Raw genomic sequence first — 12,179 nt, 5'->3', positions numbered from 1 at the left:
TGAAAAAATTTGGCACTTCGCACTGTTGCTCATTCAGTACCCCAAAATCGCGCTGAGAGGAACCTTTGTAATACCAGTACAATATCAATGTCCAGAGCTTAGCTGGGGTGCTTTTACTATCACTTTCACATTGTGTGATATAAGGGGCTTTTGGGACCTTGCTTGGCAATATAACACTATTTTTCCGACATCTGCAGCACAGAACAGGACGGCCGGTACTGCATATTTGGAGTTTACCCAGCACTTCTCTAGGGGTCGGATGCGATCAATGAGCACTGACAATTTCATGCTTTATCGACTGGATGGCTGAGATCTAATACAATAAATCACCAGTGTCAATAAATTACCTCATGACCTTCACATGCAAAGTGCTAACAGCAGTCCTGATAAAAATCCTATTCGTATCCGTGTACTCACCCCAGGCTTTGTGTTTCGAAATCAGCCATACCACTCAAATTAAGCAACAGAAATGGACAGGGGCTTGTCTGCTACAATGACAATATTCTCATCCAACATGAAGCACTGCACTGCTATTCATCTATCTATTGTAATGTATTTACAAAAGGGATGAACAGTCATTAATGAAAAAACTGTGCATAAGAACTATAAAAAATAGCGACAAAGAAAAGTCCAAACAAAAGTAAGAAAGAAACAGTTTTGCATTGGCGAGCCATCATTTATCTTCTTCCTAGATCACTAGGATTTTGGTGGGCCTCACTATGTCATGTAAACTAACTTGAGCGGAGATAACATACTTCATCTTATTTTGCAAAGGAGTCTTAAAGATACATCTGGCATCCCGTTCAGGATCTCCCACAGATTTTCATTGCCCGGAGGCTTTCCCCTTCGAACCTTTCGAGCTAATATGTTGACATTTAGACAGACGGTGACCATGTGAATGTCTTGTGCTTCTCAAATCAATAGCAACTTCCTCACATCATTTAATCAGCAGCCCATTTTGCGAGGAATCACAAATTCTGTTAGGCCTTAATCTTCCCTCAACAGTTTTGCCTGTCAAAGAACTACCCAGGTTGGTCGAAATCTGTTACTTCCGAACCTATTTTTTCCAAGGATGAAGTAATAATCCCTGCAGTAATGGACTGTTCCGTTGTCTTGACCACACACCAACACAGCGATCCCTAGTGCCCTCGAACCTTTAATAGCTGTAGTAGCGTCTGCTTACTATTTCAGGGCATATGTAATACAACCCGATCCTTATTATTATACAATCTAACTCTATTGCTGTTTAATAGGGGAAAGTGAAAAGGCTTTAGTTTAAACACAAAGCTTATGATTCTAAATTGAGCAGGTGCGAGTAGCAAATAAAAAAGAAAAAAAGAAATGTACAAAGTAAAACCCCTTAATCTAAACAATGGCTCCAAAGAAAAAGGAGTCACAGCTCTAGTTTTGTTTCTACTTTCTACATAAATGTCGGCCCGATTTATCGTGCATGTCTTGTACCATAACGTCTAGAACTATTTCAGGTTTTCCGATTTAAAGCTACTTTGCACATCATAACTCCTGGCTTCATACAGGGAACAGCAGGTTCTACATCCCATTTCCAGAGAACAAAATGCAGCTCATGGCTGATTTCCTATCTATTTGCCGGTTCCTTGGGAGCTGCTAAGGGCTTACTTTGGTTAGAAGCAGCTGATCCTGTCCCCAGGCTTTTTTTTCTACCACCTCACCCCCAACCTCACGAAGGTCTGTCAAAGGTTACCCAAACTCAGCTTCTTCACCTACAACACGTCTTTCAAGAGCTCTAGGGACATCTGGCCTTCCACGTTGATACATACTCTATAGATCAACATTGGAAATACCTGTGTTCCAGGGTTATTTATGTCCACAAAGTCACTCCAGTCAGTTGTTGAGCCGTCTGAAGCAAATACTTTCAAGAGAATGCTGGGAAGCAAGTCTTTGTTCCTGCAGTCGGGAAAGCAGGAGACCTGATGGTACAGTTCATGATGAACTGAACAGTCAGCTGGAATTGTTCTGTTATACACTTCGAACTTTGGAGTCTCTAAAATGAGAACGGGAAAGGACAGTTGTAGGATTTCAAAAACAGGTTTCAGCTATGCACACATTATTTCACTTTATTCATTTGTTGACAAATATTTGCCGGTCGATTATGGCCTGAAACCTAATACAGCAATCCTAACATTACACATAATTGTTGAATGGTAGCGAAGCTGAATCTACACACAGCTTCACAGTACTCATATAGTTCGGTATCTGTTTGAGTAACATTCTACTACACAGCCAGGTTCAGAAAACGGCACTGGTACACTCAGTTAAGTTGTAAGAAAAGGCTAGCACTACTCGTCTGAAGAAGTACATGTGGAAAAAAACTTTATCTAGCAGGAAAAGAACCAGTCCTCCTATTTTTGTTATGCAGTTAATGGCTCGGGCATAACATGACTTGGAAACAAATGAAGATAAGGAAAAAACACAGACAGGTTAGGAAGGGTGAGGCAAGATAAAATAGGAACATGGTGACAAAATACAAAGTGGGGACATAGTTGATACTCAAAGTGCTAAAGAAGGAACACATATTTATGGTGAAAGAAGCCACTTGAAAAAGCCACATGGTCAATTCCCCTTTCGTCCATCTGCTGGCAAATGGGACATTTCACCATTTGTGTCCATAAATGTTGGGAGTAAAAAAAGACACATTCTAACTATCTAGGTATCGAGAAATTGAACTTAAAATGTTGCATTCCAAACAAATTGAATTTTATGGCATTAGTATTTTAAATATTGTTAACTAATAATGAACGTAAAATGTGTTTAAAATAACTAACACAATATACATTTCAGAGGTGACATTAGTGCCTGTCTAGTTATGGTCAGATTTATAGTTTCCACAATTATTTTTCTATTTTCGTAATAACTATGGCACCGTTGGATGAATCTGCATACAACTATTGCGTTCATTCACTTTGGGTTCACTATGGCATGTTTTGTGCAGATCTGTAAAGTAGAGGTCAAAAAGGAGGAGGGTTGCCAATAAAGTGACTTCTTCCATTTCAGCTACCACAGGATCCTTTGCTCCTAGATACAGAAAAACACCTGAATGGAATTACACCCAACATTGCGTGAAAGTAGTACTTTACTTAAGGAAGTGGCTTTGCTTTTGTTTGTGTAAGATCTGTTAGTATGTTGAGAAATTAGCATTTACAAATTATTTTAGTCTGGATATGAAGAGGGTATATTATAGCTAGCTTGACCGTTGGTAAGGTGTATATGTGACTTACATAAAACTGTAGTGCTGCATCAATAATCTGCTCGAAATCTGGGAGATGCTAAGCATCATTTCGTGCAGATTCGACAAGTGGGCAAAATGGCACAGTAGGGGCCAAAATAGAGTTCATTTTATAACGACGCTGGCATCACATGACAAATCCACATGAAACTTTGCAGACATTTAGCATGGTTAGTCTTCTGTGGTTATTGCAAGTTTTGTCCAGATCCATTGAAGAGGGAACGTTTAAAAAGTAGGAGAATACGTTTTCATGTGCTAAAAACCTTGGTGTTCTTTAATGATTCTGAATTAACTTTGGCAGGCTCTTAGTAAATTAAGCCCAGAACTTCTTTTTGGCCTCTTGGGAAGTAAAGTGCTGTTTCTGTACTTCACAGAAGTCTGTGAAGATTTGGACTTTGCTATTGTCAATTTTGAGTTCACCTTTCATCTGGGCTTGGCTAAGGATATGGTGACGGTCTTCACAATAAAGTAGCCTGGCCACCACTGGGTGCAGGGGGCCCCCTGGTAGTGGCAGGCTCACCAGGACTGCACCCTTTCGAGGTCAAAGAAGGAGGAAAAGGCCCTCCAGTGTGACTGATTCTCGAAGCCATTGTTCTAAACGGTCAATCATATTATTGCCTTCAATTCAATGCCCACCAATTGTATACTGTTTCTACGTGATGTTTTCTGCATTCTCTGCTCTTTGTTACGTTGCCATATTGAACAATTGTGTAGTCACCTCAGAAAGCTTTAGGGATATTTTGTTCAAGTCCTTCTCAGCACTGTTGACTCGCTCGCTAAGCAATGGTAGTCGTCATGTAGTGTACTCAAGTCGCTCAACAGGGGGCCAATTTTGGCCTTGAGTACCCTCATGTGAAGTTCTGATCGTCTGCAAGATATCCTCAAGGGTGAGACCCATATGTGGCTCGGATGCCTGGGTTTTGTTTCCCTCGTAGGGTGTTCCCCTCTCTTCCAGTGCTCTCTCCCCCTAGTTTCCTGATCTTTTTTCCAGGAGGTTTTCCTCATGTTTTCAAGGAGCCAAGGAATCTCGCTGTCAATTGTGTGTGGCGTACTATCTCCGAGAGTTGCAAGCAGTAGAAGGCACCCCATCAGTAGTGCCATCACTTGCAGTAGATGGCCGAGTTCTGGTTTAGCAAAGGCGAATCATAAAGCAAGATTTACAAGGGAAGGGAGAGTCACGTGCTCGTCCCTCTCTAGCACATCCTAGTTCCTCAGCATATACTTTTCAATTTTTATTAACTAGTAGAATTATGTCAGCAGGTCTCAGCTGGACTCCCTCCTCCACTTGCTCCACTTGGTTGATTACTAGGGGGAGACCCGTTCAATAAGTGTAATGTTTCCCCTCAGTAGTGGGACAGCAGTGCACCAACACTTTGCAAGCACAGTTGCCTGTATGTATGCCCTGCTTCTATAAAGATCCACTATCTGGCCCTTATTTAGTGTATTAGTGTGATGGTGCCGGTAATACGTTATTCCCAGGATCTTATCAGTTAGTTACAAGCGGTATTAATAAAATGCCTCACTTTTGGTGTTACACTGGCTTGTGACGTTCTCAAGATCCAGGCCTGGCAGCAACTCCCTCAACGTAGAGGACCACCATGTTTGTCAAGGGCCTGCTTAGCTCCTCCAATCCCGTGGGTCCTCAGGAGTGTTCTCATGCCTCCCGCAGTAGCATCTGCTGTGGCAACTGTAGGGGGCCCAGTTCACTACGGCAGGCCAGAGCGGGTTCCTGCTCCTCCCCTCCCGACTGCCGATCACAGTCCGGAAGGCTCCGCAGGTCTTTCAAGAGGGCATGAATGCAACAATCGACATCTGGCAGCTGCACCGTGCCACAGTCATCGCGCCATGCAGCACTCACTGGGAGGCTTTAGGTAAGGAGGCAGCAGCACCCTCTACACAGTCCTCTAATGCCACGTGGGGGGCTGCAGGCCCACCGCACCCACCCGCCACGTTCGTTCCGGGACTTCTTGGGCTGACTCCGAGCGGCAGAGGTGATGGCCTCTAGTCACTCACTGTATGCTACTCTGCAATAGTGGGTGTAAGCGCTTTCTCCTTGGAGAAATTGCTAGGGCCAGCCATGCAGGTCATAGGAGGCCGTTATCAGTCTGGAATATTTTGCTCAGCCCTCTAGCGCCACTTTAATGTCGCCCCTCGCGGTGTTGTCCTTCAGTGATTTCTGCCTCTATCATTCACCCCGGGTCCCTGGCGGTACTTATAATGATAGGGTGCACATCGAGGGGCTATTTGTTTTCATTTGAAGCCCCCGGGGCCCTTGCTGGGGGACAGGATGGTGCTGGATGGGAGTTTTGGCAGCTGTGTAGGCTGTGTGTCATGCCATCGGTGTCAGGCCATGCCACCCCAATTGAACCCATTTGATGAACTTTAGTTTTATTTCCCTATTTCTCACCACCCTGCCTTGGAAGTTCAACTGTACCATAATGTATAACAGCAATAAGGCTGCAAATCCGAAAGATCAGTAGGTAAACTATTACAAGAACTTAGCCCAGGAATCAAGATTGGTAAACCGTTTTTTCTGTTGATTGGAACCACCAAAGAAGTGTAGGGAATATCTAGCAGTAACTATGGAAAGTTTAAGCATCTATCTGATACAAACTGCATTATTTGCGGAGTGGACTTCCACTAGTAAACCATCTTGGGATTTCTCAGCATAAAAAGGCAGAGTTACTGTACAATTTAAAAAAATACTACATAACAAGGATCCAAGCACAGTCCTGCTGTGACTCCACACAGTTGTGCATGATAGAAAAGATAGAAACTTGCTTTCTGGTGGTTTTCCCCGACCCATCTCACGCAGGGTAGGTACCTGATTCCTGGATTTAGCCTTGGCACTGGCTAGGCACAGGATTGTGCTTACATGGAAAACACAGAACGGACCAGTTGTCGAGGCATGGGCAAGAGATGTCACCACCTGGGCAGGGGCTGAGGAGTGCTTACACCACAGAGAGGATGCACGGAGCTTCAGGGGTGCCCTATGGTGGGACTATGAGTTGAGGTATTAGAAAGTGGGAACACCCGGACAGAGATTCAGGCTCGGATCAAACCGATCTCGAGGAGTGAGAGATGGGTGACAACGGCAGCACCATGGAGATGGATGGAGTTGGGCTGACCACCTCACAACTCCAGCACTTATCACAGAAAACAGTTGACTACTCCAACCTTAAACATGAACTGTAAATGAAATACTGGTCTTAACTGTGGTATAAACGAGTGTACTGTTTGAGACACTGCTTACTTTTATAGAAAATAGCTAATTCCACACCAGGCCAGCTCTGGGTGGGACCTGACGGCTCCTCCTATGGACCTACTATTCTGCAGTGCCCAAGACTCATCCCCAGGGGTCGTTAGTTTGTTTGTTAATTTTGATTATATTCGTTTTTTCCATATCTACTTTTATCACCTCCCCTCACTTACTCCTGCGGTTAGAGTACACTAAGAGTCAGTAGCACCTACTGCATACGGCTATCAAGAAAGAAAATCAGCAAGTACCTTACAATGCTAAAAAGATATAGACATAACATCACCATACATTTATGGAGGTGGTCGCCCCCCGCTCACGTAGCTAAGTAACCCACCGCCACAGGTGAAACAGGGGAGGGTGGCGAGCACAGAGGACACCTGAACATACCAAGGTATAATACGAAGCAAATAAGTATGTGAATGAATGAATGAGTAATGCAATGGTGAACAAGATCGTACTATGGTTCTACTTTACTGTATGCACAATGACACGAGACACTAATAAAGATATGTTTAAAAAAAAACAAGGATCCAGGCATACCACTGACAGTTACAGAGTTATAATTATCTCACAATGATGAAAACAAAGCAAACATAGACCATAAACACAGAACAGGGACATTGCTTTTATGCTTCAAAATGTTATCTGTAAAAATCCATACCTCTAATGTTTTCTTTTAGGAGCAGTGTGACTGAACATCTGTTATGTATAATGATTCGAGGACTAGGGTCTTCTGTAAGTGTTAAATATATCACTCCAAGATGCTCCTGATACGTAAGTGCCAGAGCTCTGTAAATAGAAGAAATGACTTAAGAGTTAAATTACAATGAAATTATGAATTATAATTGTAAAAGAAAATGCCATTGTAGATGTGTATGCCTAATCCTACAGGCTCCCTAGTTGGAAAAAGGACCTAAACATGTTTTGCACCAAAAAACAAAACATGCTAAATAGAAAAGCACTTATGAAGCTGCAGCACATATGAGACCACACCTGTGCCCAAATCCGGACCCGTATGTCCCCTTTAAGTTAAACAAAGTGTTTTGAGTGCAGTGAGGGTGGGCGGATTGTCTGTTGAATGGAAGGCTGCATGACCAGACGGTCAAGCCTCTTTCTTCACTAACATGTACTTCACTTTTACATCTGTGTGGGGGGGGGGGGTGCTTACAGTAAGGCTCATGGTGTTGAAATTGAGGTATTTATCTTCCAAGAGGAGAGCTCTGTAAAGATAAACACCAACTTTATTTACCAGTAATCCACTTTCTCTAGGGGCTGACTGTTAAAGCTGTCAGATCCCATTAGGAAACGATTATATATAGAGCTTCTGAGTGAGGGTCTCTCTCTCTTTCTCTTCCTCTGGTACGACGGTCTATGGTGGGAGGGTTGTTGAGATGCTTCCCTTTAGCCCTGTTGCTCTACCTTAAGTTGTAGATCCAGGTGCCTGAACCATGTCAGAGGAGAACTGGTTCTTCCCAGAGCCGGGTTGGGAACCATAAGCAGCCCTGCAAAAAAGTGTTCAAACAATTTTCCATCCTTCACCAACTCTTTTACTCCATCCATTCACGGTATCTCTCCTTCTCTTCTCGCTCTCGGATCCCGTTATTTCTCCCTTTCACTGCTGTGCCCGAGGCAATAAACCCTGGGGAGCTGGAAAAAGTACAAGGGGCGCCAACAGTGGCACGGGACTTCAAAAACTAGTCTCAAAGGACTTCAGCCCTCGAGGAAATGTCCAATTTAATGAAGATCAGACAACCCTGGCGCTCCCTGGGTTGGGGTGAGACAGCTGCCACTGCACCAACATCAGCTGACAAGCCCGGAGTCCCTCATTCAGCATGCTCTGCTGTGCATGCTGCTGTTCAAGCATGACCTGCAAACAGGGGATATAATCAGAGGCTGTTGATGCTCTTTCAAAATGCCTTCTGTCCTCCAGGGAGGCTCAGAGGGAACCTGCTGCCCAGTTCACCCATGTAGTGAATGCACATCCACACAGAAGGGATCCCCCAGATCTCAGATAGCAGTTGGGATTGCTGTTTGAACATTATTTGAAAGGTTGCCATACTTACAAGCTGCTCTATTCCATTTCCTGAACTCTCAGTTTTTCACTTGCTGCAGAAAACACAGATGCATCCTATCCTCCTCCGTTTGTGATTGCCAGTCTGTTCATCTTTATCAATTATGTCCCCAAAAAGTCCTCAGGCTGGTAATACTTGTCACACAGCAGCATCATCACCAGCAACCACTGTGAAGTCTTTTTTTCTCACTCTTGACAGACAATATAGATGCCCGAGCCAAGGACCTCATCAGTCTGGCAACAGACCTAAACTATCAGGGTAGATGTAGAAATGCACTTCAGGGTATGGCTGAGTACACCGAGACCTACAGAGACACTGTATACGTACTGATTACCTCCTTGAACTAACCACTGCCTTTCTCACAAGGGCTGTAGATAAAAAAAGGGTTTTATTCACAGTATATGGATTATCTACAGAGGGAATATTGCTTATGGTACAACATATGGCCCCAAAGAGGATTTGAGCCCCACACATGTACTTGAACAGACACAAACACCAAGGTTGGGATCCCTGCACAAATTACTCACTAACTTAGAAGTGCTCATCACCCGTTCCATCCCACTCCATGCCACCTCCTATGTCACTTGGTATTTCACTTCAATGAGACCAGTAAGCAGGAACTCCTGTTACACGTATGCTTTTTCACCAGTAACCAAATCTGGGTGAATTCAAAAGAATGTGAGTAAGAACAACCCAGCAAGCAGAACCATTCACGCTTCACACTATTTGTTCTATTTGAAAAGTACCCTATGACTGAAAAATGTGCAATAAGACCTTTGAACCTCTAGTCCCCACTGACGGTTCGCTGATGAACTGCCTTAAGAAGCCAGACCTGGAGTTCCCCATCACCACCGGATGAGTAATAAAGTCACTCCTTTTTCTATTGCTCAGAAGAACTTTATTGGCTCCTTACAGAATTGTCTGAAATCTACCCCTCCTCTCTTGTTAACCAGTCCTGTAGTTGAAGTACCTGATGGACCTGTGCTAGCATTACCAATTAGAACATCTATTTGCACAAGAACTCAGTCATCCAGTATCTAGCAAAGGTATCCATTCACTTTTGACAGCACAACATATCTCAAGTCATTAACACCGTCCTCTTGAGTATGGGGTACCCTTTCTACAGAAAGAAAACACTGCTCATCAAGGCTGTTTTTTGAGAGGATAGGTGATCAGGTTGGAGGGGAAAGAGTGTGGGTTTCTGTAAAAATGGAAAGAAGTAGCCTAGTTCAATAATCTGGATGACCGAAAAGTCCACTTTAATTCTTCTCTATTTCAGTAGAACCTTCAATGCCTTTTCCCCTTCTGATGTGTAATATGGCTGGAAGATAAATCTTTCAAAGAGGTATTGGTCACTTGGGAGTGAATGACAAAGACCTGCGCATCTTATTTTACCTGCCCCTGTTGTTCATATTCCACACTGTGGCGGAGGTAATAGGTCTGTGTTGGAAAACAGAGTCTAAAAAATTACAACCTTGTGCATGCTCTGAACTTGCAATGCAATTGGTGGAACTAGCATGCAATGGAAGCCGGTGCACAGTTTTTTTGCATAAAAAAATGAGGAAGCAATCTGCTTTCTCCTCAAACAGTGAGTTGCCAACAAAGCCAGAAGAGAGGCTTGATCATCTCAGATGCCTACGTTTTAACAACAGTGTCAGCCTAGTCTGAGCTCGAACACAAGGACTGCTTAGAAACATCCATGCTGTCCTTCAGCAAGTGGTGTAAACTTTCACTGGGATGTCGGCCTTCACTGAACTCCAGCATGCAAATCATCAATGTCATTCCAATACTCTTTTTGGCCTCTAGATGTAAAGCCTCTGTGACATTTCAATACCTACATCACACCAAGTAACCATCTCTACCATTCGAATTTCCTTCTTACCAAGCATGCAGCATTGGGACTATGGGAATTCTTGTTACCACACAACCCACTGCCAGTCCAGTATAATAATTTGCCTGACCTCCAAAGTAAAGAAAGTAGTGGTGCCATTCTCGTGGGCGTTATTATGTGAAATCCTATGGTCGTGCTAGTGTCACCACAGTCCCACTCATGCCTGTCCCCAGATCAACAATACTGACCCCCTCCCACACTCACCAGTCTGATAGTACACTAGGCTTACATGCCGCTCCTAAGGACCAGTGACCACCTCAGGCCAATGGCCCGGGGTGGGTAGGCCTCACAGTGATAGCGCAGCTCCTCCGGTAGAGGTCAGCTGAAGTCGAGATTAGGGTACTAGTGTGGAGAAGCAAAGGCTCGCAATTTGGCGGCATCTTATTCTTGATGGATGTGGGCCAGGGCTACTTCATCTTTCCTGAGGGATTCTGGACATACACCTGTTACAACCAAAGAATCGGTTGCTTTAACTTCGCCATACTGTTTGAGTAACAGTGCTTGGGAGAAAGTATTAGCGAGCTCGCCTTTTCCTCTCACTTCTTCTGTTAGTGTTCATATTTTCTGCCGCACATGGCACTATGTTAACCATCCCCCCGAATGACTGAAACCCCATGCTTAGTGCTCGAGTCGCAAAGCACCAGTCACTGCATCTCTATCATGTGTATGGACACTTGCTCTTGAAACGGAGAGCAGCAAAGCTACCCAGACAGCTCGGTATTCAAGACTGGCCGTAGAAGGGACACAGTGCTGTTCGCCTGTAGCACTGCAAATGCACAGTGCTGTTGAAGAGGGTATCTACATCCTCCCACACCGGCCGTCCACCATCCCTGCCCTATGCCGGAGAAAATCCTTGCTTCCTGGGCCTTGGTCAATGTCTGAACTGCACTAACGTGGACATGCAAAATTCTGTGAGCGCTACGTTTCTGCGGTGCGAGGCCTTCTTTGAAAAGCTGAAGCTGGCACGGCGTGACAGATCGGAACTGAAGTGACCTTTGGTTTGAAAAACATTCTTTCTGACGCATGCTCTTCCTTTTTGTTTCATTTGTAATGAATAACGGACACGTACGACCAGCTGAATACCATCTACTGTGCATTTAAGTTTGTAAATAGCTTAGTGTGATAGTTCCTCGCTGGGGAGATCTGTGCATAAATTGCATTTCACATAATTCAATGTTGGCAGAGCTAGCACGGCCCTTTATGTGTCTAACGTCGGTAAAACAAATAAGCTGGGTAATAAAAAAAAACACCTGTTATTTGCCTAGAAGAAGAAAGGCTATTGCTGAGGCAGAATGTGCAAAATAAAAAGGGTATTCTCAGTATTCTCAAATCCCCTCTCCTCTGCTGTACTCACTTTTCCAGAAAATGGTGAATTTTGCGACACTAAAAAACATTTGCAGTATAAAACTACAAACTTTGCAGCAATTATGCTTACATAAGATAGGCCTTCATCACTCACAAACTGAATTACAACGTTCTGGTGATTGAGAAATTGTTACAGAATATATCAAAATATGATATTTTGATTTGTCCTTCAGACCAACTAAAATCCGTGCCAGGTGGCTAAAATGTTAGATGCAAGACTTTTTTGTGTACTTTGTGAAATTTTGTGGCACTTTTCACATTTAAAATTTCACAGTTTTTGCTCCAAGCAAAAATGGGTATACGCCCATAGGCCTGCTTATTTCAGAGAGT

General features: G+C 43.7%; 1 protein-coding gene across 3 annotated transcripts in view; it reads right to left on the bottom strand.

The window, feature by feature from the left end:
- VPS13B (vacuolar protein sorting 13 homolog B) overlaps positions 1-12,179 on the bottom strand; it is a 2,423,697-nt gene that overhangs the window by 134,109 nt on the left and 2,277,409 nt on the right. For all 3 annotated transcript variants that reach the window (XM_069220546.1, XM_069220545.1, XM_069220547.1), the window contains exons 53-54: positions 7,183-7,310; positions 1,821-2,020 (exon numbers count right to left, since the gene is read on the bottom strand). In XM_069220546.1, coding sequence (XP_069076647.1) covers positions 1,821-2,020; positions 7,183-7,310 — 328 coding nt within the window. The remainder of the gene's footprint in view (positions 1-1,820; positions 2,021-7,182; positions 7,311-12,179) is intronic.

Source organism: Pleurodeles waltl, chromosome 2_2 (assembly GCF_031143425.1).
Source record: "Pleurodeles waltl isolate 20211129_DDA chromosome 2_2, aPleWal1.hap1.20221129, whole genome shotgun sequence".
Classification (NCBI taxonomy): domain Eukaryota; kingdom Metazoa; phylum Chordata; class Amphibia; order Caudata; family Salamandridae; genus Pleurodeles; species Pleurodeles waltl.
Note: the sequence above shows the minus strand (reverse complement) of the source record. Positions and strands in the feature narration are given on the sequence as shown.